The sequence below is a fragment of the Medicago truncatula genome, chromosome 3 (genome assembly GCF_003473485.1).
Source record: "Medicago truncatula cultivar Jemalong A17 chromosome 3, MtrunA17r5.0-ANR, whole genome shotgun sequence".
Lineage (NCBI taxonomy): Eukaryota > Viridiplantae > Streptophyta > Magnoliopsida > Fabales > Fabaceae > Medicago > Medicago truncatula.
Genome location: NC_053044.1, coordinates 43343563 through 43371175, shown reverse-complemented (window position 1 = coordinate 43371175; position 27613 = coordinate 43343563). Strand labels below are relative to the sequence as shown.

Genomic DNA, 27613 nt, shown 5'->3' with positions numbered 1-27613 from the left:
TCATTTCATGTATAAGCGCCTAGGTAATATTAATTTGTGGTTGTGTTCATGAAAGATTTTTTCGATGAATAAAGAGACTCTCTCTTTGTGTGTATGTCTGTCAGCTTTTGGTCCCTTTAATTTTTTAAAATTTGACTTTTAAGTTCCTAAAAGAAATTCTATCAAATTTTTTGTCTCAAATATACATCAGTTATCCGATGAATCTAAAAAGTTTTTTTTTTTATATATAATTGTGACAGCATGGATTACATTTTGTAATAAATGTATTAAAATTTGAAGGAAGCATTCGAAATGGCGAAGAAGGAGATGGAGGAAGGTGGAAAACGGAACGCGATTGAGCTATTCTTCTTGACCACTCTCATACTCTGGCTTGCCTCTGTTTCTTTCCAGATTATTCTCACACACCAAACACGACTTCTCTACATCATCGCCGGTTCCTTCTTCTACCAAACATCCAACTCCCTTATCCGTTACTTCTCCCCAAAATCATCACTCTCTGATCCTCTCTTCGTTAACACCGCCGTCTCACTTATCCACTCCCTCGTCACCTCCTCCTCAGGTTTTCTTTCTTTTCGCTTCAATTTTCTCGTTATTAAATTGTAGGTTTTATCATAAGCACTTATCATGATAAGCAATTATGTATGAGCTATTTTTCCATAAACAAATAATAAAATAAAGTTAAATTGTTTTCGTATAATCCGTGAATAAACTGTTTAGGTAGTCTATCGTGGAGAGCTTATGAACATGTAATATGCTATTTTCATAAGTGCAATTTTTTGTTTGTAGGGACTAAAAAAAATTCTAAATATTTTTAGGGACCATCTACTTAATTAAACTTAACTTCAATGATTTAGCTTTTAAGTAATTTCCGTAAGCATCAGCTTTGTGCTTGATGGCCAAATAGGTCAGTTTGATTGTCAGGATGTAACCGATCCCGATTGCAATCATGGTTTTAAAAACAAGGTCTGCGATTGCAATGTGATCACGATTGAGGCTGCATTGGACCGTGGTTCTCCATAATATCAAAGGATTGTAATGTGAACTTGATTTAAAACCTTTATAGTAATTGTCAGGGTTAGTAGAGGACCAGGGGCCCTGTTTGGATAATTTCCTTTTGCTAAGGATATCCATCAAGGCCTCATCATGTTTAGTTTTGGATTGGATTAGGAGGTAGAAATGCTCTTAGATGATTTGTGTTATTATCCTAGAACCCTTGAATGATACACTCTTGATCCAAAAGATGACATTAAGATTACTCACATGTATGGAGAGAAGAATGAGTCACACTTAATGTTAATTGTTGATTATATGTTGAGTCATTTAGTTTGTTATAATGTAGTGGGATTTGGTTATATATAATTGGAGTTTGTACCTTGTATTTAGACTGGTACCATATATCAAAGAGGCAGTGAATGAAGAAATTTGTCACTCTCCTTCTCTTAATATTTTCTTAGGAGGTTTGTGCACGTCCAAGCAGAGGTTATTCCGTTTCCGAGATGCCCACCCCTAACAATTCGAGGAGGGTCATATAAAAGGCTGCTTGTATTGCTGTCTTTATAAACGATCATAAATTATAATAGTCATACCTGGTTAATGTATGTAAGAGGGAGAAAGACACCAAATTTTAATATGAATCAGTAAAGTCCTGTCATTTTTTTTTTTTTCAACACTAATTGACTGTCTCTTTGCTAAAGCTATTTTATGTTGGATTACAGAGTAGTCATGTAGACACTCATTTTTCCCCCTCTTCTCATTGTATCTTGCCATGGTCTATCGTTTGTTGCAGTGATCTTCATCTTGTCCAAACAGTGGTTAAACAATGGGTTGAGTGGAATGTTTGACCACTCGCAGTTGGTTGAAGGAACTTGGTCATGGGCATTTGAAGCATTGTGTTTTTCCTGTGGTTACTTCGCATATGATCAGTGGGATATGCTTCATTACCGTTTATATAGTGGTTGGATCCCTTCTATCCTTCTGCATCATCTCGTTCTCCTTATCTGCTTCACTCTTGCTTTGTATCGAAACATCACCATCAACTACCTTATTCTCACGCTAATCTGTGAGGTAAACATAAAATCTTCTTCCTTGTTCTATTTTATGATATGTTTGCTCAAAACAAACTATAGTATCAGAACTAAGAGGTCCCTTCTCCCTTTGAATGCGTGTATGTATATGTTGTTTGTTTGTGCGTCTGTGTTGTTAATCACTGCTGCATAATGCTTAGTAGTTTTTGTTGAGAATTTCAACTAAATCCGACTTCTCTGTGATGATACAGCTGCATTCCATCTTTCTGCATGTGAGAAAGGTGAGACGAATGGCCGGTATTCGCGATGCAAGGAGTGTTATTGTTAAGTTAGAATGGTTTCTGAATTGGACCACCTTCTTTGTGGCAAGGTGTGTGTCTCACGTTCTCATCACAGCGAAACTCATCAAGGATGCTCACAAATTTGGAAAGGGTGTGGAGTTACCACTGGCTCTGTTTGGTATGGCTGGGATGAATATTCTCAACATTGGTCTTGGCATGGATCTCTTAAAAGCTTTCAAGAGAGAGAGGAAGTCTCAACATGCTAATCATCGTCAACATCATGAATGATAGAAGAGAAAAAGCGCAATAAGATGCACATATTGTTCTTTTTGCCACTTACTGTGAGAAGAAAAAATTGTAAAATTGATGTAATATTACCTTATAATGTAGCACTTAGACAAGTCTTATATATCTCTGCAAATTGTTGATGCAAAACAAAGCTTTTCTCTTGTTTTGTATTTATACATTGTGGATACAACGTACATATTGATAAAAAACAGTAGTCACACAACCCCAATAATTGCAGTATAACCCCAACAATTCAACACGAACATGATGAGAAAGAGTAGTCACTTATAAAAAAACAAAAATATATTTGATGCAAAATTAGTACAACAAATTGCACATACTTATGATCCTAATATCTTTTTTGGTTGTAGCTTTTGTATCTTCTTTGAACTAATTGGAAGATAATGGTGAGAACATATGAATGATATCAAATATTAGTTTAACTCTATAAGGGCTTATAATGTTAGGAAGCTGTTGGACAAAGTAGTCAAGAAAATATTCACATAGTTATACGTGGATATTCCACAATAATATTACCTTTGAGGGAGAGCTTTGCCTTCCATTGCAGTTATACTCATCTCAAGAGACTAGTTTACAGCGTTGCACGCGTAGATGATACTTGGTTAATTTTTTTTATTTGCAATCCTTCTTTTGTAATCTTCCACCACTCCCGTAAATAATTGTGTTTGTATAATTGTTGATATTATAGTAATTTTAGTATATAGATGATGAGCTTCAATTTGATAATATTGGGGGGTGGTGGCGCAGTTGGCCAGTGCGTAGGTCTCATAGCTTCTGAGTAATCCTGAGGTCGAGAGTTTGAGCCTCTCTCACCCCAACGATTTTTTTTTGTGCCACATTTCCTTCAGATCGGGTCTTAAGATTGGAACGCAATTTTCTTTTCATTTCTTACGGACATGAGTTTGTTATGGAAATGCAAGTGGAGAAAATTTACAAATGGATGGTCCAAATTCTCTTATAGTTACGGACCATATGTTCCAGAACAATTTTTTATTAGACAAACTCTGAAATCCCATTTGCTAATATGCACACAGTTCCACAAGCAGGTCCTTTAAACAAATACTATATAACTTGTTACATCCAGCCATCGTTGAGGGTGATGTCTTATTAATTCGTTTGAAGGGCAATCAAGTTGTTGTAGTATAGTGGTAAGTATTCCCGCCTGTCACACGGGTGACCCGGGTTCGATCCCCGGCAACGGCGGTGTAAATCACTTTTTACGATTTTGATTCAACTTTATTTTTTTTCTTCCCTTACTTCTTCTTTCTCTTAGTTATCAATACCCTAGACATTATTTGAGGGATGTGGCTACTTCTTTATTTTTGTTTTGGAACTATTTAAATTTATGGTGAGAGAATGGTTTCCGAGTCTAAGATAAAGAAGACTTTCGGGCTAAAAAAAACACATATATGTGTTTACATTTACCTCTCTTCAAATTCATTAGTGAAGGCTCACTCCGTTGGACCTCTCGGATTCAATACATGTCTTTTTACCACTAGATCAAACCATTCGAATTATTTCAGCTCTAAGGAAGATATGTTCCTTGTATTCATGGAAGATTTTTTTTTTTTTTGGAAAGGCAATCAACACTTCTTCTTTTTTTTTTTTTTTATAAGCAAAGGCAATCATCACATAAATTACATTTTATTAGTGAGTGTGAATTACTTAAATCTACTTAACATTTATTTGTAGAGTGTCAAGTTTTGAAATTTAGTTATGGATTGGTTGGATGTTAGTAGTGTAATGTCAAATGGTTTGTTGGAACTTGATTAATCTTTTGGTGATTTATGCTTTTCTCGAAAAGTCCATCAAGTTGTTTCGCATGCGGTGTGCATGACTTGTGTGTAAGCTATTTGTAAAGCTCGGAATAATATTATTTTTCATCACAGAGAGTTTATATTGGGTAATATTGCAAAAACTATTAAAGAGTGATGTTGGTGACAGTTCAAAACTCTAAAATAAATGTCAAAGGATTCAAGTCTGAACTTCATCTAATGATGGATCCAAAAATTTCAAGAGTCTAATTTAGGGTCTAATCATCAATTGTATTTTTTGAAAAGTGTCATTTATGTATTTGTAAATATTTTGTAAATATTTCTTCTAAATAAAGTTATTCAAAGTCATTTATTTGAGTGGTTGATGGTTTCTATCAAATATTTTTTCTCTCCAACAAACCAGCCTTAGTTTTCTCTCTCTAGGTTTTCCCTTACAGTTTCTTCACTGAGGAGTGGTTTTGGGTCAATTCTTGACCTGAAATCATCCATCTTCATATTTTTCTCTCTAATTCAATCTAAATAAGTGATTTTCACATAGATCTAGGTTTTTTCCTTGTGATTTCATCATCTAAGTGTGGTGGTTTGTTGTTCGTTGTCTTGTACGACGTTGTTTGATTTTCGTCTTCGTGCGGTGTTCATTTGATTCATATTGAAAGATCGATTATTCAATCAAAGATTTGACCGTCAACGTTGCAGATCCGGAGGTCATGGATATTCCAGTCACTTTAATTTTATCATATATTTTTGTAGGCATTATGCCTTTATATGCTATTAACTTGGATGTTGTGAGTTTATTCACAGATTCATCCTTTACGTTTTTAGAGGTGTTGAATGATTAATCTCTCAATTTTAATGAAAGAATATCATTTTATTTTTATAAAAAAAAAAAAAAAAAAAAAAAAAAAAAGTGGTAGATGATTTCTAATTTATGAGGCTAAATTACTATTCCATAAATTTAAAGAATTAAATAGACCGACCATTGCAATTTGAGGAACTTAAATGTATATTTACTCATTCGGACTATGATGCTAGGTTTCGTTATTGCGATTGATGATACTCATTTTATTTAAATATTAATATAGTTGGTCATATTTATTTTTATTTTTGTTGAATAGTCTAATGGCTAAAAATTCATCTTTTAAGATGAGTAAGTTTTTTTTTTTTAACAATTAAGATGAATAAGTTAGAATTCAAAGTTCAAACAATAGCTCTTGCATTTATGATGTGATGTCTCTATTAACCGAGATAAGTTCATGAAGACTCACACACTCTATTTTATTCAATGCAAATTTGGCTAATAAGTAAGGGAAAAACATATATTTCTTCTAAATAAAATATGATGATAATAGATACGAATAAAAGTAAAGTTAAAGAAAAATTAGCATGCATTATAACGACCAAAAGAAAAAGGCTCATTATAGGAGTAGTTTATTGTTTTTTATATAAATTATTTTGTATATATATAAGTTTGGTTTAGACTATGAATAACAAAGGGGTGGTGGCGCAGTTGGCTAGCGCGTAGGTCTCATAGCTTCTGAGTAATCCTGAGGTCGAGAGTTCGAGCCTCTCTCACCCCAACTTATTATTTTACTTTTAATGCTGTATTTTGTTCTCTCTCTCCAACTCATTTGCTTTGCAATTTCCGCCGACATAACAACATTTCACGATCAGCTTCTTGTTTTTATTTTTTTGATGTATTTTGTTCTCTCTCTCCAACTCCTTTGCTTTCAAAAAATATCTGCCACCAATAAATAAATAAGTGATCATTTTTTCATTTATTGATTGACCATGTTCATGATAAAAAAATGTTCATTATATAAAATGCGTTCATGATAAATGTATATGTATTTTTTCATGTTGTGTAGTGACTATACAATAATAAATTAGCATGTTTATGATAAAAAAAAATGTTCATAAAAAAATTGTTCATGATAAATGTATATTTTTTTTCATGTCGTTTAGTGACTATAAAATAATAAATTAAGATGAATAATTGGAAAATTAAGATTTCAAACCCCAATCGTTGTATATAATGTAATGTTCTTATCAATAGGGTTAAACTCACATAGACGTTGGTAATAAGTATCTGCATATCTGTTTCGCTCTCCTTTATTGGTTTCCTTTGGTTTTCATGTTTTCTTAGGTAATAGCAGTCCATCTTTTAATATTAGATGCTTTTTAGAATAATCTAAAAACCTGTAACTTAGAAATAAAGTTCATTGCGCATCTTAATCGGTTGATAAAAAGGGAGACAATTGTCACACGTGCAATTGAACTACATATAAATCAAGCGAAAGATATATCAAATCTAAAAGAGAAACAAACAATTGATCACTTGGTCACGAATTTCACTTATGTGACATTATAGTGAGAAAGTCACATAACATTGTCTAAGCATAATCTAACCTGGGGATTCCTCATTTTTAAAGAAACCGAAAATCTACGTGTCATATTATAATTGAACAATGTAACGTGACATTCCTACCTTTCCAACACAATGACATACATGCGAGTAATCAATTAAACACTAATTGTGGCACGATGACACTACAAACAAAAAACATATCAAGTTACTGTAACAAAGTTTTATACTCATATGTTTGCTTGAAACTAAGTAAATTATCCCATCAAATCAAAGTACATATTATTTTTTTAAACAAAAATCAAAGTGCATAATTATTAAGTTGTTTTTTTACAAGAAGAGGGCAGAGCCCAAGAAAAAAATTAAGCAATTAAACGAACATTTCGAGGCATGCAAACGCTAAAAATATTATTAAAAAGGTGACATTGAAGCTCTCTAGGAGAAGTCTCAATAACATGTAATTCAAAGGAGTCTAAAGATAGTCTAAACTTTGCTAGCCAATTCGCCGACATGTTTCTTCACGTCATGTATGGTTGATTTGAACTTGCCAACTCATGTTTTTTAGATCACGAATGTGCCGAATCAAGACACGAACATTTTCGTTGATGTTACATTTCCTAGTTACCATGTCGACCAAAACTTTGGAGTCGCTCTCCACTTGTAGGTGTGTGATCCCTTGTCTTTGAGCCTTATCCATACCAATATATATGCCCCACATCTCTGCATGTAACATGTCTCATGATCTTATCTTACGAGCTTAACTATTCAAACAATTTCCACTGCTATCACAAAAAAGTCCGTCACATTCGAAAAGACTGACTGAGCTTTTCGTCAGAAGGGTTGGGTTAAACTCAACTGTAACGGGGTTTACAAGTATTTCTTAAAGCTGTTAAAAAGCAAAAAATCATTCCCGCAAATTTTCATGGGAAAATCAACATTCAACGACTCATTTTATTGAATTTTTTATTCTAAAATAATTAGTATTTTTTACGTGGCATATCTTACACCCTTGGAGGACGTGTTAAATCACGATTTGTCAACACCAGATTTCCCTATCGAATCCTCCTATCAACTGGGAGCCCATCTATCTTTGTCTATTTGCGAGTTTAAAATTCTGGACTTAATTAAAGCCAAGTCTCATATAGGACACGTATTCCTTGTCCTAACTCCCAAGCTTCGTCGCTTTTTCGTGGTACAAACCACAAAGTACAAATATTGATAAAAAAATTACAGCAGCAGTTAGAGTGTTTTAAAGATTGCTAGGTCATGAGTGAAGTTAGGGGGCTGTCTACATCGAGGCTAGAACAACCGCATAAGTGAGAGAGACACCACACTCTTATCCAAAATATTAAGGCATTAGGTTTATGGGTCCTCTTATTTATAAGGTGTTCAACCTCTACTGTTTTATCTGATGTGAGACATATAACTCACACTTGCACACAACAACAAAGATAACATATTGTCTCCATAAGCTTAAGCCAATTGGTATGAACAATGCATATTATATATAAGTTATAGAGTTTGAAGCCCGGCCACAAAAGAAAAAAGATAAATACATATCGACAAATTTAACTTAGACAGTAGTTAATTGGAATTGGTAACATGTTTGTGTTAAACATAAGCTCGTTGGTAGTCTCATAAAGACTAGTATATTAGATGAGAAAATCTTATAACTTAAGTAACTCAATATAACTCTTTAATAGTTTGTTTCATCTTTTCATCCACCTCTTTTTGGTAACTTTTTATCAAGTGTGTGAAAATTTTGAGTGAATAATCAATTTAGTTTCTTAAAATATAAGATGTTATAAAATTAATCCATGAAATGTGTTTCGTTTTATACATAAGTACGTAACACCACGTACATTCTGATGTATTGTCTTTGGGTGTAAGTTATTTGTTATTTTGTCATTTACAATAGACGTTTCGTTGGATTGAATAGTCAGTGTTATATATAAATGATGTAAAGAAGCAAGCAACGCGAATCAAAGACGAAGTGGCGCGCATGAAAGGTTTAGTCAGAACGATGCAAATTTTTCATCCGATGTCCGTTTGACCCAAATTATACCTTTTCGGAAAGCGTCAGACCTCACGAGCAAAACACATCACTTTGCCATGATGAATGGTTTATTTTAGTCATTCGAGGTCGTCTGAAGGCTCGAAACCACCTTTTAATATTTCAGCATTTTCTAGAATTTTCTATTTTGTTTGTTTTGTCATTTTTCGGCCCACACGGGTTTGTTATTTCTTTTAGTATTTAAACAGAACTTATGCAGCCTAAGAGGCACATTTTTGATTCAATAAAAATATTCGAGACTTTTCTCCCAATTCTGGTGGATTCCGGACCCCTCTATTTGATAGGTTTGTCACTTACAATATATGTGTTTATCTTTTAAATTTAGTGCTTCCTAACTCTTGCTTCCGTTCTGCGTCAATAAATTACCTTCATTATTGACCTTCTTTCCCAAGCAATATGAGACCTTAAAGTTTAAAGTGTAATGGAATAAAACTAATGAAATTTTTAACAATGGTCTTTTTTGTATAGAAATTGTTAATTGTATCAGTTCATGTTAGACACTAAGAAATACTAAATTGACGAGATCCAAAAGAATAAATATGATAGAATTTTTTTAAATCTAAAGTTTATATTAAAATATTAGTAATTTCATAGACTAAATTGTAGGCATTCTACAATTCAAAGATTGAATTCATTATTCAATCAATTTATTTCTATTTAGTTGCGTCAAAAGAAAATTAATTTTTCATCAAGTTATCTCTTCACTTGAGGCAGAGAAGAAAAGGACCCAAAAATGATGTTCATTCATAAATCAAAAATAAAAAAAATGATAATACCTCAAATGAAAACATTATCACAAAAAAAAACAAATATAGTACTATAGTCGAGACGTGGGCATTGTAGTTGCCTGTCATGATACTTTCCTTACATACACCACCACATCCACACACCTTATAATTAAAGATAATATTTCATTCTCCTATGTCTTAGTAAAACTATAGCAAACACATTTCATACCACACAACACAAACACAAGCAAGAGCTAACATAGTATAGCAATGGCTCAAACTATGTTACTCATGTCTAGTGTCTCTAGTACTTATTCCGTGGATTTGAAGAAAGACCCTTTGCTTCAATTACAGTGTCAAAGATTAAGGCCTAGGTTTTCTGATGTTTCATTCAACCCACTTCCTTCAAATTCTAAGTGTTTTTCATCACGCACATTCACTACTTTGGCTCTATTCAAATCAAAGACCAAAGCTCCTGCTAAGGTACTACTCATTTTCTATATATCTTTACTTTTTTTTTAATTTCAAATTTAAATAAAACATTGTTCTAATTTAAAGCTTCATGCATTTCATTTCATAAAATATATTTCAGGTTGTTAAAAAGCCAAAGCCAAAGGTTGAAGATGGTATCTTTGGAACTTCTGGAGGATTTGGTTTCACTAAGCAGAATGAACTCTTTGTGGGTCGTGTTGCTATGATCGGTTTTGCAGTGAGTAAATCTTTACCTCTCTATGATATATTCACTTTACCATAACAACTTGTCTTATTTTCGTTGCAATTGTGACAACTTGTGTTTTTTTCCTCACAATCAATGTTTTAAATCACAATCTATGAAACTTTTTGAATATCTACTGTATAAACATTTGCGAAATTATTAAGAAAAGCTTGTAGCTACATCTTATTATAACATATATGTTCCTAAACTATTACTTAAGTCTATATAAACTCTGCATGATAGTTTTTGAAAACAATTTATAGTTTATGAAAATAATTTAATTTTTTTATTTTATAGAAATAACTTATCCATTAATATTTATACGATAAACAATTAATATATTAGTGCTTAATTAAATTTTTTGTTTAAAAAAAAGAACCTGTCAAAAGGGGCGGATCCATGACTAAGATTTTGGTGTGGTTAAAAAATAACCTTGGTCATGGATCCGCTCATGCTGTCAAATGTTCTCAAATAAATATTAAAACCATGAAGACTTGCATTGTTATCTTTTAAAACAATGCTCAAGTCATATTTGATTGACCAATATTAATTAATTAGGATTAGGAAGATTTAAAACAATTAAAAACAAAACTTCAAAATGTCCTTTAAAAATGTGATTCCAAAAGTTAGTAATACATGAGCCTAGAAAAGTATATCATGCAAATTAAAAAGGGTAGATAAGTTATGTCACGGCTTGTTTCATTTTCAGGCATCAATATTGGGTGAAGCATTAACTGGCAAAGGAATTCTAGCACAATTGAATTTGGAAACCGGAATTCCAATTTATGAAGCTGAGCCACTTCTCCTATTTTTCATCATTTTCACCTTGCTAGGAGCCATTGGAGCTCTAGGTGACCGTGGTAAATTTGTTGATGATGAGCCTAACACTGGAGGAGTTATTCCTCCAGGAAAAGGATTTAGATCAGCTCTTGGTCTCAGTGAAGGAGGTACTTAAACTTTTACAATCAATTCATGCTCAATTTATACTCTTTTTTCAAGTTAATCTAAAATGTTGATTTTTGCTTATAATAGTGATCAGATTGTGTTAGCATTTGATTTTGAAAATTATTAAGGTTGGTCAATTTAATCACTCAAATTAATTTTTGTGCATAATCAGGTCCTTTATTTGGATTCACCAAATCCAATGAATTGTTTGTTGGAAGATTGGCTCAATTGGGTTTTGTTTTCTCTTTGATTGGAGAAATTATTACTGGAAAGGGAGCTCTAGCTCAGCTCAACATTGAGACTGGGGTCCCAATTACTGAAATTGAACCATTAGTGTTGTTCAATGTTATTTTCTTCTTCATTGCTGCTTTGAATCCTGGAACTGGCACTTTTGTAACAGATGATGAGGAAGATTAGATTAGACAGTAACCACTTTGTTTGTACTTAAAGAAAACTTTTACGTTTGTTCATCTATCATCAATGTATTGAGTTCTTGCTAAACAGCTCTATCATCTCCATTGGTTACACATTTGTCCCTTCATTTTATTTTAGGGTATAATATATAATGCTTTTCTATGAGAAAAATTTAGGGTGAGAGGATGATACTCTAGTCTTAAACAAGGAATACCTTACTACTTAAAAAATGTATAATGTATTTATACTTATCTCCAACCAAAGACACTAACATGATTCAAACTCAGAATCTCTGGGTCCAAAGTCTGATTTTTACTTCGGCCAAGAGTCTCTTTAGACTTTGAAAGGGGTTTTACAGATTAATATTTTGGAGGACTAAGTCTATATGATAAATAATCATATAAAGCTTCAACCAAACTTAATTGATTTAAAAACACATTTCGTAGTGCTTGTAATTTAAATGAGAAAAATAAATTATCTTCTTCATCCAAACATATGGTTAAAGGAACAAGCTTCATGCCTACCATTTTCATAATTGGCATACACGAAAAAGGTTTAATACGGTATTAAATAATATGTTAACATTATATCACTGTGTTATACTGATTTTTCAAATATTTGATAAATTTATTTAAGTGGTTAATTACCTCCACCTAAAGACAAGTCGTTCCGAAGAACATGAATCCAATTTTGGAATAGAACAATTCTTGACCAAAAAATTTTACATTTCTCGCGATTGGATTTCAGATTAATAAGGAATTCTTCCCATTAGAAATTGGGGTTTTAAAACAAAATATTTTTCATAAATATTTAGCAAGCTTTTACTTGGAAATTCTGCTCTGATAATATATTGTGTGATCCACTTATATTTTTTTTGACAAGGTGATCCACTTATATTTATGACAAAGTATGTGCGATGACTTTAAGCTTTTGCTTGAAAATTGTTGGGTGGTTGGTCAATATATGTCTTGAGACGTTAATTTAGTTATGTGATTATGTTAAGGAGTTAAGTTATGATTTATCATGAATTCTATCTGGTCATCATCTTCAAGAGCTATACAGCAATGGTATTTTTATATGTGGCGTGTTATGTTTTATCACAAATTTGGGGAAAAACAACCTGAAATATATTTCTGAATTTCTTTTCTCATCTACCACACTTTTCAGAGGCCTATTGATTGTCTGGATTTCAAAATCGAAATGCGTAAAAAAGGTTCGAAAACCTCATATTTTTATGTCTGAATTCTAAAATCTAAATGATAGGGGTGTGTGGGAAGTGTGAGGTGGAAAAAGAAATCACATTATATTTTACACAATTGGACCAATAATTATGTGCGGCCCAATAGTTGAACTAATGAAAATTGCTTTTATTTTATTTTTTTCATTCAGTTTTGTTCTTTCCCACCTCAAACTTCTTAAAATAACATCAACGCGAATTAACTCATGTTCGGTAGCACCAATGTGTGTTAAGTCATGTTGAGCCAACTCAAGTTAACTCATGTTGCCTCAACTTGAGTTAACTTACGTTGACCCCAACACGAGTTAACTTGAGTTTGTTTTAGGTAAGTTAATAAAACATCAATTCTTGACATGCATATAATTGTTTTTTAAGCCCCTAAACATGTATTTTGTAGAATATGTTATGTTCATTTATTCATTCACATTATTTTAGGAGGAGTTAACAAAATTGAATTGAAAAAAAAATGATTTTCTTTGAAGTTATTTTAGGAAGTTTAAGGAGGGAATGAACAAAACTGAATTGAAAAAAAGAAATTTTCTAAACTAGCCGAGTGTTTGGGCCTCAACCCCGCCGCTTGTCAACTTCTAAGAGGAGTATTTGAAGAAAGGGAAATGTTAACTAGTGCCCTGGGGCACTAATTAAGGAGATTAATATGGAAACTTTGCATTGGAAAATGATGAAAAGTGGAATTATCTACTTTAAAAAAGTTAAAAAGTTGTTGTTTTTGATAAAAAAAAAAATCTATTTTTTAACTTTTTAACTAGTGCCCGGAGGCATCGGTTAATATTTTCCATAATTATAATAACTAAATCTTATTCATCAAAATTGTCAACGAAATAAAATTAATTTTATTTTGAATTTTTATCACCCATAATTGAGAACTTTGATTTTTTTTACAATAATATGTAAAAAAGTTACTACAATTCTTATAAACAATGAAATGATATTTTTTTTTTTTATGAAATAATGTTCTATAAAATATAAATGTTGACAAATAATTATTTATTTAAAAAAATAATTGTTAATTTATAAAATTATGAAGCCAAGAGAACCGGTACACACCAGTTAGAAGTTTCCATAATAATTAATTAAGTGATGTGATGTGGATTGGGTATAGTCAAAGTTGTCGTAATGTCTTGGGCCACCACGTTCGTTCGTTCCAAAAACAACACAACAATAACTACCTTGTCAGTTTCCTTTCCCTTTTCACTTCTTTCTTCCCAGTTCCCTCCCTCCCTCCCTCCCTATAATAATTTGCGTGAGTGTGTTTTCTTGTTCTTTCTCAATTCTCCTCTTCAATCACAAAATGGACAATTCAGTGCTTCACAATCACAACGTTGATCATCTTCACCACTCTCCAACTTTCTCATCCTCCTCTTCTTCTACTTCTCGAACTCGTAGTCAAAGGGATGTCCGCTACAGGTTCGATTCACTCTCTCTTTTGGTTGCAAAATTCGATTTCTCTTTATACATGAATTATCAATACCTCCTAATTTTGCCTTGGAAATTAATTATGCAAGTGAAGTGAACTACTGTTTGTAAATAGGAACTTTTGATGTAATTTATGATTTTAGACTTTTGATAGAGGAATTGGTCATATACTAGTGTCCTCTTGGTGGCCGACATCGATGCGTACCGGATACCATGATGCGTCGAATCTTAGAAGTGTATGTGCTTCATAGTTATGAAACAATGATAAATTGCTCATGTTTTTTTAAACTAGAGTCAAATTGCAATGAATAGTTGGTATACTAATTTTTCATGTTTTTTTTAGACTATAGTCAAATTGCAATGAATAGTTGGTATACTAATTTTTCATGTTTTTTTTAGACTATAGTCAAATTGCAATGAGTAACTTGTATGCTACATTTCAATTGCTTTTCAACAACATGAGTGATTTTTGAACAATAAAGTTGACAACCAACAACGTGTATATTGTTTGTATATGATTTATTGGTTTTTAATATTGAGAAATGATATTTGAACATTTATTTAATGATAACTTTTTCTCTCATACTCACATTATTTTTTACTTTATTTCTCTATTGCTATGATTTCCGTGTCAACACTACTTTTTTTTTTGTAAATTATGGTTGTCAATTTGATTGTTCAAATAATACTCCTCTTTAATATTTTTTCATCTACTTTTTCATCTACTTAGGTTTACATGCTTACCATTTTGAAGACACAAAATATAGGTTGTCAACAACAAATAGGATGTCAAAATACCAGTCCTCTTTCAACAATGATATTTTGGAAACTGAAATTTTCTTTCACTCATTCAACACCTTATTTTCATTATATATTTTTACAACTATTAAGGTGTATTAAGAAACATTTTACATTTTGTTCAGGTGAGGGAAAATATTCAATAAAAAAACACCTTAAGTTGATTAAGTGATTATTTTTCCGGTAGTTGATTGATGATGATTTAGATGCAAGAGCCTGGACAATGATATATCCGAGGGCTCTAGAAATTGATTGAAATTAAGGAAAGGGTCTCATTCAATGTCACAAACATAAAAGGAACCATAGCCTTATCATACATTTAAAATTCTTATTTTGGCATTATATATCGTAGTCTCATTTTCTGTTTCCAAATGGATTTTCTAGTATTTCTGTGATCATGATTGTTCATATCATACCATCACATTATTTACTTCAAGAATTACTTAATTCCCCTGATCATGCATGATTTACGTATTTCATAATTTATATATGTACTATGTTTTTTACAGCTGCGGTTCGTGCGGATATGACCTTAACCTATCCTCATCCAACCGAAACACATCCTCGATAGATTCAAAATATGGAAAATCAATAAAACGAGGTATCATATCATTCTTCAACATCGATGATAGCAGGTTTACACAGGTTGATGAAATTGAATGTGCTCCTCATTTTTCAAAGAACTTATGGGGTTTGTTTCGCCGAAAAACAAAGCTTCTTTGTCGCAAGTGTTGCAACCATATTGGTTATGCTTACAATGGTAACAACTCATCATCACCATCTTTTATTCTAGTATCATCAAATGGAGCAGAACCATCTCCTTCAACAGAAGCACCAACTCATGTGAAATACAACATTCGCATCCGTGCCTTGCAGCCTTCATCTTCCCAAGAATGTGGAAATGGCATCTCTGTCTTGGCTTGAAGATTTACATACATATTTGTGGTAGATATTGCATTGTTTTTTCCTATAAACGTGTGATAGTAGTACATAATAATACTCACCTGCAACAAATGGTGTTTTTTTTTTTTGGTTGCTACTAATCTGGCTCATGCGTAGAGGTATGCGTGTTAATTTTCATCACAGATCATGAAATATAATTTACACATGATGAACAATAAACCTTGATCATAGTTGCATGAATTAGGACACCATTAAAATTAAATAAGAGGGTTTAGAACTTACCTCTTAAAGCCATTGATTGTCAACGAGTATGTATGCTCTTCGATGATCTTGAATTCCAATTATGTTGGATAGGATCTTCCTCTCCTTCTTTCTCAAACTTTGATAGGTAAGTATGTGATAATATAGAATTATCTTTTGCATATGCCCCAAGACATATTTATAGAGAAAATGGAGAGGGGACCTACCCTTTCATGTAGGGTTACAATGGTTCTACCAATTCTTTCATGAATAGCCATAAGGTATCAAACCATACCCTTTCATAAAGAGTTGACATGTTGCCCCCTAAATAATACATGTGGCACTTCACTAATGGACTGGGGGTTCAAAACTGCCAAAGAATCAAAACATAGGGGGCTGTTTTGTATTTAAATTAGTTAGGGGGTCATAACCGCAACTTTTGAAAAGATAGAGGTCAAAAAGTGCAATTAAGTTAAAAAAAAAAATGTAACATAAATATCATGAAGAATTTAAAAGGTTCTTCAAAAAAAAAAAAAAGGATGAAAAAGAATTTAAAACTAATCCTAGTCAATAAGAGATTATTTTTTGGTATCAAGTCAGAAATAATGTAACATAAATATCATGAAGTTGGTCATTCCAAAAATATAAAGAAAAAAAAAAGTTAAAAAACTTATTATAGATATACATGTATTAAAAATTGCACATTTAACTTCTTAAAAATTGATATGTTATGTTTTCCAATGCAAAGTTGCTTTTTTAAGATTGCTTAACACGTGGGGCATAAATTAACATAACCCATATATATTTAAAAACACCCTTTTGTTTCTATTCAAATTAATTTTAAATAAAATAACAGTTTTGTAGCTAGACTAAGGACATATTATCCTAATTTTTCGACAGAATTACTATTTTCGCTACTGATTTATGTATATATGTGTGTGGAAGTTAAAATGATAGTTCTTTGTTCTCTTTTGCTTCCATAGTTGTTTACGTTCCGCTACTTTAACTTTGATGTTAATAAAAAAATTAGTTCTTTTGAGTCTTTTTTGTTATCATCCTTTTAGTTTTTCTTTTTACAAATCGGTGGTTTAGGTCATATAGTATTTATACGGTTATCTATTTTCTCAACCAACTTCGTTATAAAGTGTTTAAGGATTATTTAACAATGAGGTAGTATGCTCAAAAGAGTTTATGTCATCGAACATGATTACTGACACATATTTATTTTCTTAGTTTTGAATTCAAGTTTAATTTTATAGATAAATATTTCATTAATAATATTGTAGATTCAGTAAGCGTTTTGAGAGTGGTGAATTTTGACATATCAATTTAAAATTTAAAGTCCACAAACACTTCTTAAACGAGTTTAATAATAATGAATATTTTATGAATTAAAAGAACCAATTTGAAAGAAAAAAAACATAAAACACTAACATGTTGCACTCATATATCTTAAAGGACAACAAATTTGACCAAATATAGAGCGTTAAACTTAGATTTGGATTCTCTTCACTGAAAAAATTGATTTTGACATTCAATAATCTCAACTTCTTCAAGAATGAAGTGCAACTATGCCATCTTTAGCTTAATTAAATATACCGCCTCCACAAAATTTTCACTCATGGACCGCCTCCACAAAATTTTCACTCATGGACAACTCAACACTTGTTAAGTGAAAACTATATAAAAAACAAAAGTTTCTTACATTGACATCCTCCTTAATTGACACTCATACTTTAAAAATTCTTTTAAAGAGATTTCATAAAAAAGATGAATCAATTTTGTGTTTGTTTATCAAAATAAAAATTGCTCTGTGTTTATTTATCAAAATAAAAATCACATCTTTAAAAAAATCATTTTACCTTGTTAGGATACAATTATCTTAAAGACAAATTATGTTACAATCTGAACACAAGTTCATAATATATAATTTGAAACTTTCAGCACTATACTATATATAAAGAAAACTACATCTTTCAACACTTTTTGGTTGTATTTTTCTTTCAAAAATACCCACAATTTTCAATACAAATAACACATGTAACAAATAGATAAAAATAAATTTAAATATTAAAACAAATGTAACAACACGATATATATATATATATATATATATATATATATATATGTATATGTCTGTTTTTTTTTTCTTTTCCCTCATTTAAAAAGTGTAACAAACTAGATGAGTATATTTATACTTACTTTTTCATTATCTCAATTATACCCTTAAACAACTCTTTCTATAATAAAGATTGTTGGTGTCATTAAAAAAAGAATGTAGATTATATTTTATTTTTTTATTGAAATATATAATCGTGGTTAGTTTAGTTTGTTATAACTTAAAAACAACAAACATTTATATTTTTAGTTTTAATCAAAATCAAAATTTCATAAAAAAAAATACCGTTTATAATTTTCAAACGTTAGTGCAATAAAAAGAGCGTGCCCGTCTTTTTGCTGGCAGTGAATTTATAGGTCATCACACTTGTAAAATGTTCAATCTCCACTTTTCTAATTGATATGAGACTTTTAACTCACACTTACCGCAAAACATTTTCTTCTTCTTTTTCTTTCTTTTGATTTTGTTAAAAACATTTACCAAACATTTACATCTTTTGGTATTTTGAACTAGGCTGTACTGATTGCAAGTACCCTCCCGTTTGGTTACCAAGTGCTGACAAATCCGGAGTTTTCTTTATATGTATCTGATTAGAAGTAGTATAATTATTTATTTATTTTTTTAAAAGAAAAGTTTTATGATGACTTGTAGAGGTTCAAATCTCTTGATTCCCAAATTTGTAAAAATCGAAAAGTAGTTCAAGCTAATTATGAGTTACTCATATAACTCGCCTGTATTATATGTTTTTTTATGTATTACTTACAATATCATACTTCTTTCCTAATTTTATACTATGTTTTTTAGTTTATAGAAACATGTCGAGTATGAAGAAGATACTCCGCAATTTTGTAAGGAGGTCAAGAGAAAAATTGAGGAGTGGTTGATGTCTGTTGAGAAGGTAGAGGCCACTTACAAAAAGAATGAGCATTGCTATATACCCCGAAGGATTTTATGACGAGAGAGTCTCGAAAAGCATTCCAACCAATTAAAATGCTTGTTGACTGCAAAACATGAGGGGTGACGTTCTTATTTTTTTATTTTTTTTATTAAGCAATCAAATTAAACTGAAATTCAATGGTCAATAATTTGCCAACACATTCGGGAACTTTTCACGAATTTGCTTTTCGCTGGATGTATCATTTCCGTTTTTTATAGCTTAATGATGGTGGGGTTTAGTATGAGAAAAGAAAGTTCTTTCCTATGATGGGAAAATTTAATAACAACCGTTGATTTAATATTTTTTTATGTGTATGGTCTAGATCTGTTACCTGGTAATGGTTTGATACTTTTTGTTGGCTATTGTGTAACAAAAAACCTTACCCCATCAAACTATTAAAAAACAATTATACATTTGTTTTATTTATTGTTTTATTTTAATAGAGACATAGAACCCCAACCAAACCTTGCTGCATCTTCTTCTTCCAGCAACACAATCAGAATCACAATATCCTTCTTTCAAATTTCAGGGGAAACATAACTGGGGTTTTCCTTAAATCAATCAAAGGTTGTTTCTTTGCAAGATTTTGGTTGTGAGGATTCATGTGTGGGGGTTTTAAATTTAACCATGTTAGTGTCTCTAAAAAGTTCTTCTCTCAAATCTTTTGTTCTCTTTGTTGCCAACCCAAAACGTTTTCGAAGCATTGTTCTTAACATAACCATTTTTTACATCAATTACTGCATAATCTTTTTTCAAAAAATTTCTGAATCTTTCATTTCTAGTTAAAAATCATAACTCTTTCACTGTTACTGGATGAAGAGAATATGGAGGGGTTGCTATTTTGTATGCCAGGAAACCATTTATATGAAAATAGTTCCTTCAAGAGTAGAATGAATTTAAAAATTCAATTGAAATGTTTAAAGAAATGTCCAGAATCGGAATAAGAAAAAAATTCAATTGAAAATAACTGTAAAATTAATATGGATAAAACCCATCTTATGAAATTTCCAAACACAATGATCTTTAATTTTCTTCAATTGATAATGTTGGAAGATAATGAAAAAGCGGTTTGGTGTTTTGGCAAAAAGCTGGAATCAGAGATAAACAATGGAGGTTAGAGGTGTACTTTATGCTGTTGTGAAAAAAGGGGAGGTACAGTAGTAATATTACAAATAACATTAAAAAAATTAAACTGAGTTTTTTTTTTTTGGACATAGCCGGTAAAAACAGACAGCTGTCCTGGGAAAAGGGACTTTCCCATGGTGGGAAAGAACTCTCATTTCCCAGGTTAAACGGCACCCTTAATGATTGAGCAACTTTATCCAATTTAATTTGTAGTATCTAGTATCTTTTGTTACCTCATCCATTTTTAAGTAGAGAAGTGATATATGTACATCCAATTTTAAACAACTTTGGTGGCAACCACTTTTTCTCTCTTCTTATTGGATAAAAAAATAGAGAGAAAGAAGAAGAGAGTGAATAAATCACATGTTAGTATGAGATAGAAAGTTGTTCCAAAAATTATCAAAAAATGATTGTACAAATATCATTTCTCTTTTAAGTATTGACGATTTTTTCTTCTTTTTCTAGATAGGCTTAACAATGAACGAAGAAAAAAATTGGAATCGTATAATCAAATAACAAGTCACCCTCGTTATGCCTATTGAGAAAAGAAAAAAAAATCAATACTTAAAAATGGATGAGGTAACAAAATGCACTAAATACTTCAAATTCAAATTAAATAGGATAAAGTTGTTCAATCACTATGTACATAATAATAAGGGGGCCTCCTCCTTGTGATGTCATCTCATTTTAGAAGTTCATCAAGTTTGGCAAAAATCTAGTCATACTCTTGTTTTTCCATATGAATTTCCTCCTCATTCTTTTTGTAAGTGACTTCTACCGTCTCAAGAGACACCAACAACAACTCAATTCTTCTCTTGACCTTACAAAATTGTAGAGGATCTTCTTCATTCTCAATATGTTTCTATAAATTAAAAAAGCATATAAAATTAGTAAAAAAAACATATGATATATTAAGGAATAACAAAAAAAAATTGTGTATAATAAATATGAGTTTTACGAATAAATCATAATTAACTTCAAGTGCTTTCCAATTTTTGCATATTTTGGAATCAGGAGATTTGAACCCTTGCAAGCCATCATAAAAAAAAAAAAAAAACTAATTATACTGCTTCAAATAATAATAGTGCAATAAATAAATAAATAAATAATGTTAAATACAAAAAAAAAAAAAAAAAACTCCAGATTTATCAATTGTTTGGTAGCCAGACAGGAGGTACTTGTTATCACGTCAATCTGATACAAAAGATATAAAATTAGGGTAGAGCATCGATCGAGTTGGTCGGAATCGGGGTTGAGAACTCCAATATGTTAACACCCGATGTGACAAAAAACTGAACAATCTCCCACCATGATAGAGATTGGGTACATCGGGTGATGGGTATGGCAGATGACAGGTTCAGCGGGTGGGTTGAATCGGTTATAGAAACTAAAATGTGTGGTCCCAATTTTATTTTCTTTATAGGTGAGTACCACACCCACCATAACTAAATTTAAATATTGTTCAAAAAATCTTTATATATATTGAGGTTAATGGACCGAGCTTTGTGAAGTGAAGCCCAACTCTGAACTAATGTACAAAATACCACAAATGTCCATTTTTAGTTATGGTCCGGTTGGATTCGGTCTACACAGTTTTGGATTTATAAAAATCGGGTGTGACCGTACAAACCCGCACATACCCAGTTTTTCTTTCTTTTTCACCATAGACCCATTTTAATCCAACATGTGAACCCGCATGTGACTCGGCTATTTCGGGTGGTGGGCGGGTTCAGATTTTATGCTCACCCATATATAAAATGGTTGGTAATATTTTTCCACAAAGTCTTCAAGAAGAAAAAGAAGCGAAAAAACTTGTTCGAACCTGAAGAAGCCTTGCATTTGAACATCTCTTGAATTTGTGGGTATAAGTTCTAAAAAAACAAAAAAAAATAAAGTTGAGAAATGAGTAAAAGTCTGAAAAGAACCAAAGCGAAAGAGTTTCTGAAAAGAACTTAATGAAATTGTTTTAAGATTAAGATCCGCATAATTTAATATAAATAAATGGTGTATTTATACTAAATTATTGAATTGGATAACAACGATTTCATTGGTTGGTCAGTGTCTCACGTGGATCACTAAAACAACTGTTCATATATGTAGAATTTAAGGGCCCAAATTTAAAATAAAAAAATCATTACATATAATTATAAATTTACATTCATCTAATGTTTAGAAGATGAGTGTTAGATATTAGCAAAAAATAGATGAATGTTGGCCGCGTGCACTTTTTTTTATTTAGACAAAAAAATCATCTTCCACTATTTTATATCAATTTAATAAAAACCATAAAAAACAAAAAGTGAAAATGGATATTTTATGTGAGAATGTGCTTACACCTAAAGATAATCAAATCGTTAGTCGGTCTCAACAAATAGACAATTGAACTATTAGGTGAGGGAGCCTTCTAGCTGAGGGAAGGTTAGGCGAGGCTAGAGCAGCCAAATGAGGGAGCTCATTCTTTCTTAAGGTCAATTAACATTGACACAATCAAATCTTTATATGTTTCCAATTAATGTTTTTGCAAAAGTGCTATACTTGGAAGTAATAAGATATGTCCAACCAATTAAGATACAACCCTACACATTAATTGCCGATAAAATCACACTCAAAGAATAAATGTTGAGAACTTTCTTCTTTTCCACATCCATCTAAACATAATAGAGATTATGAGTTGATGACCCTGCACCTAGCCAAGTTGTCCTTTGTTAAAAGTCTGTCATTCAACAACTGTCAGACAAAGAGAGACACCTTCAATAGAATTGATTTGATCGAAATGAAATCAACAACAAGCTCTGGATCAGACTCCCCACCTTGAGAAAACACGTGAATAATTCTTTTAACATATTATACCTCGTATTGTTCAAGCCTCAAAATCCACGCATCGACCTTATTATCATTCGCCTAAACATTACCAACAAAGATCTACATTATATGACTAAGTCCTCTTTCCAAGCGAATACCTATAGTAAAAAGAACCAATAAAAAACCAAGAAAAAAAATGTACGGAATTTTTTTATAAATCCAATAAGTGCACAAATGAACAAAAAAACAGATTAAGTAGACACGACCCATGGTATGTATAACCTACCAAGAATGTTATATCTAAATCGTAGTCTTAAAGTGTGAGCAGAAAATCAATCATATATGTCAACTGCAACTGGTTTATTTTGAGACGCTCTTTCTTATTTGTTTGACAATTAGAGATTTTAGTTTTCCATTTGAATGAAATGCTTTATTTTTTGAGAACTAACTACTTTTAACACCCGTCGTACTTTTTCTTATAAAAACCACATTCTTTTGGATTTACCAATTTCAATGGGAAAACACTACTTTTTCTTGCGTCTAAATGGGGACATCTAAAAATAATGATATATATTTTTCAAATGGATCGATAAATTAAACGAGAGCGATTTTTAAGAACCATAAAGAGGTGGAAAACTTTCTTACTTTTTTACAAATTGAATGGAAATAGTTTTGGTAATTGTTTTATGAGCCCTGATTTTTGTTCAAAAACCTTTTAATTTATCGGATCATAACTCCTAAACAAACGAAATACATTAAACGATATGATTCAATCGACTCATTTTAGAGATTAAAGAATCAACCTAACGTATAAATCAATTATCATAGATCTTCGGCCGTAAGTATCTAAGCCCAACTTAGGCCGGGATCCTTATATATTCTAAACTCATTAAGCAAAATATACATTTTATAACCTCATAATATTTCCTGCATATAATCTCTTATGATCCAAATGGTGCCACATTATCTTCGTATGCCTCATCTAATTCACTTGTTGATTTTTGTTAGTTGGAGATTCGATTATATCTTGTCATTTTCGACTATTCCGAATAAAACTTTTTATCTAACAGCACCTTTCATTGTGGTCCTGATGTGGCAAACTCATGTCCCTACCTCCTAATGCCATCCATAACTTGAGGACAAAAAATGGCCATGTGAATCATTTTTTTGTGAGGAAAATGATCATGTGTAGGACACCAATTAATAAAAGTCCATTAAGCAAATTACAAAGTCCTAATCGGACAAGCACACATGCAGCATATATCATTGGGGTTTGGTAATTATTGAACAAATAATTAGCAAGCTATTTCTTTACCTTAAATTTGTTAACAATTTTTATAATTAAAAATGAAGAAATATAAAACTCAATTCAATGTTAATTTGAAGATTGGAAACAAAACATTCTCCCACTAAGACAACTATAAGACAAGTCCTGTAGCATTATACAATAAGGACCCTTTTGCTTCATTGTTTCCCACTACATGGACCTAACATGGGGAGTATTTTGGCATTGCTTTCATCCTTCACACTTCACAGTATGGGAAAGAATACTCAAATATTCATTTCATTCAAGTATTTTAGAATTTAGACAAACCCTATTACAGCCTGTACTGTCTTTTTTATTATGAAGCAAACATGAAGAAGAAAATAAAAACCCTAAAAAGAAAAATTACAAAAAGAACCCCATTCCATTCCCTAAAGTACTCAAAGCATGCAAACTGCAAAGCATTTCCCTTTTCTTTTTCTTTTTCCATTTTTTGGTAATCTAAAGCACATTTTTAATATAGTAATAAAGCTATTTTTATTTCTTTTTGTTGAAAAAAAGTAACAAAGCTATTTTTGACTGTACCATATGTCAATATGAATAGTAGTATTAATATAACTTTAGTCACACTAAATTGCAAAGTGATGATGAGGACCAAAGACACAAACAAATAATAGTAATAATGAGCTTTGAATCTTCAATTCCATAACCAAATTAATATTGGTGTCACTTTCATTAAGTCTACTATACTTTATTCCATGGTCTTCTTCTTTCTCTTTGTCAGAGTCCTCATCCAGCCTTTTCTGACTTTCACTGCTCCTCCTTCAACCTTGTTGCCTACGTGGCATACACCTCCAGTTTTCTTCCACCTTATGAGCTGGAACATGTGACCAATCCTCTTTCTCCACCTGAATGTGTCACGTGACTTTGCATGCTCTATCACACTCTTGGTCTCTAATTTGTCCTCATGGTTCTTCTTGCAATTCTCTAGGGAGGAGGAAACCTTTGAGACCGTGCTCTTTTCCCACGAGGCTACCCCATTTCCTTCAAACTTGATTGATATGAATGAGTCTTCTGTAAAAGTTACATTAAAGTCATTCTCATTTCTCATTCCAAGTAAAAATGCATAGACAAGAGAATAAAATAATTTTAATTTTTACTTTTTGGTCAATTTATGCACTATTTTCATTCTTGTCCCTAACTATGTTTTACTTCATACTATATTAAGGTAATTACTTAAAACACACCTAATTTTTCTGCTCAGCTACTAATACTATGCTGCCGACGGATTTGATACAATTTGACACTTTTTTATCAATATACTACTGTGTATTAGATGCTGACATAAGGACATAAATGTAAAATTATAGATGTATCTTTTTAAGACTCTTCTAATATACACAAAGTAAAAAAGTGTTGTGTTTTTCACCATAAGATTAATAAATTTTATCCTATCTCATTTGATTTACTAGTTGAATTTATTGATCAATTTCATAAAGTCATATATCTCTTGTACATCATAAAATTGAACTATTTTTAATAATGGCATATGATAACTTTTTACATAAACATGAATGACATTTTGCCAAATTAGTTGTGTACCCTAATTCCCTACCAAATCCACATACCATAATCTTGAAATATAATTTTCCTGTGTCATAATAATAATGCTCTTAATTGGCGTTTGCATCTGACAGTCATACATATGCCACGCCAAGAAGAAAACAATGACCCAACCGAAAGCTTTCTTTCCCATCCTTATTGACCTTAATTTCGTCATCATCACAACCTAATCTTCCACGTGAAGACACTCAAACATGCACTCATAATTCATAATTCTTCCTCCAATAATGAAAAGAAATTAATGACACCAAATTCCTCCCCAACCAAACCATCAAATATCAACAACTAATGCTTTCAATTATATTCACACAACGTTAAGAAAAGTCTTTCCTTTTTTCACCAACTTCTTAATTAATTTGGAAAAAAAATTCTTTTTGCGTAAACAAGATATTCTCTGCATGAGACTACAAAGATTAATCTTTCGAATTAGTTATGATCATATTCGGCAACAAAACTCTTTTTTAAGAGTTTTAATATTATTGCAATCCTATGACTGAATTTAAATTCTATCCTGACATCTAATTAAACCGAAAAAGATCGTAATCATCTAACACTCTTGGAGTTAGTATGATTGAGTACAGGTATTTACATTATACTATTAGCTAGCTAAAAGTAAAATAAAAAAATTATATTAATATCAATGATTTTACCTTCTGGACTAGGAGAGATATCATCATAGTGAAAGTTGCCATGAGATTTGCAGTGACGAGATTCAAGACGAGTGAAGAGAGAACCAAAAGCAAAGATCTTATGAATAGAAGAAGAATTGGGTGGCTTTGTGTGTACGGAACTTTGAAGCTTTTGTGAACTAGCAACTTTTTTGGAGGAAGAAGATGAAGAAGAACGGTGGTTATGATGGTGGCGCCGACCTTGTTTTGCTGCCAATAGAAGAAGCCTTTCATTCAAGCATAAAGGGCATACACCAACAACTACTTGTTTAGGGTGGAAATTGCAACATGGTTTTTCATCCCTATATCCATTCCTATTCATGTTTGTTAATAAAGGTTTTTGGTACACTATGAAGAATGAAGAAAGTGAATTGTGAAAAAGGAAAGAAAGAAGAAGGGAAGTTTAAAAATTAAATTAAACAAAAGTGATGTGAACTAATTTAAATGGATGGAAGGTAATATTATTGAGAATATATATGTTGGGAAAGTGTGAAACTAAAATAGAAGAGTATGGGCCATGACCCCACAAGCTCAAGATGTATGAGTCAGAAGAATGTGAATGTACGTTTTTGTGTTGTGTAGTGTAGTGCAATTTACTCTGTGGGTTATGGATTTATACAGCACAATAACATGCTCCTAGATTTTAATGATTTTTTTTCCTCTTTGGGATATTTTATGAAATATATACGTGGAATTTTCATATTTAGAGAGTTACATTGTAATATAAAACATATTTTTCAATTATATACTTAAAACAAAGAAAGATCTTACAAATTTTAAAAATATTTTAAATCAAAATCTATAATCTTCTAAATATATTTAGATATATTATTCTC

The 27613-nt window shown here is 31.5% G+C and overlaps 4 protein-coding genes and 1 non-coding gene across 6 annotated transcripts; 4 read left to right on the top strand and 1 right to left on the bottom strand.

Moving 5' to 3' along the window:
* The first annotated feature begins 262 nt into the window (after positions 1-262).
* Positions 263-2771, top strand: LOC11422530 (TLC domain-containing protein 2). The gene is made up of 3 exons (XM_003601985.4): positions 263-559; positions 1787-2064; positions 2276-2771. Exons 1-3 carry the CDS (start codon positions 292-294, stop codon positions 2591-2593), a joined length of 864 nt encoding a protein of 287 aa, XP_003602033.1. The 5' UTR covers positions 263-291; the 3' UTR covers positions 2594-2771.
* A 3110-nt stretch (positions 2772-5881) lies between these two features.
* Positions 5882-5966, top strand: TRNAM-CAU (transfer RNA methionine (anticodon CAU)). Its single transcript is given in 2 exon segments — positions 5882-5919; positions 5931-5966. It is a non-coding gene; the product is annotated as a tRNA-Met (tRNA).
* A 3727-nt stretch (positions 5967-9693) lies between these two features.
* Positions 9694-11716, top strand: LOC11419130 (photosystem II 22 kDa protein, chloroplastic). The gene is made up of 4 exons (XM_003601983.4): positions 9694-10036; positions 10146-10262; positions 10978-11215; positions 11386-11716. The coding sequence occupies exons 1-4, from the start codon at positions 9824-9826 to the stop codon at positions 11628-11630; spliced, it is 813 nt and encodes a 270-aa protein (XP_003602031.1). The 5' UTR covers positions 9694-9823; the 3' UTR covers positions 11631-11716.
* Positions 11717-14089: 2373 nt separating this feature from the next.
* LOC11433796 (uncharacterized protein At4g08330, chloroplastic) lies at positions 14090-16218 on the top strand. The gene is made up of 2 exons (XM_003601982.4): positions 14090-14289; positions 15606-16218. Exons 1-2 carry the CDS (start codon positions 14174-14176, stop codon positions 16018-16020), a joined length of 531 nt encoding a protein of 176 aa, XP_003602030.1. The 5' UTR covers positions 14090-14173; the 3' UTR covers positions 16021-16218.
* An 8540-nt stretch (positions 16219-24758) lies between these two features.
* On the bottom strand, positions 24759-27349 carry LOC11408948 (uncharacterized). Of its 2 annotated transcripts, none has more exons than XM_039831638.1 (2): positions 26760-27349; positions 24759-25557 (listed from the first exon to the last, which is right to left on the bottom strand). In XM_039831638.1, the coding sequence occupies exons 1-2, from the start codon at positions 27097-27099 to the stop codon at positions 25238-25240; spliced, it is 660 nt and encodes a 219-aa protein (XP_039687572.1). In that variant the 5' UTR covers positions 27100-27349; the 3' UTR covers positions 24759-25237. The 2 variants fall into 2 exon arrangements, with proteins under 2 accessions (XP_039687572.1, XP_003602028.1); XM_003601980.4 differs by having other exon boundaries at positions 24759-25560; positions 26760-27345.
* Positions 27350-27613: the final 264 nt, after the last annotated feature.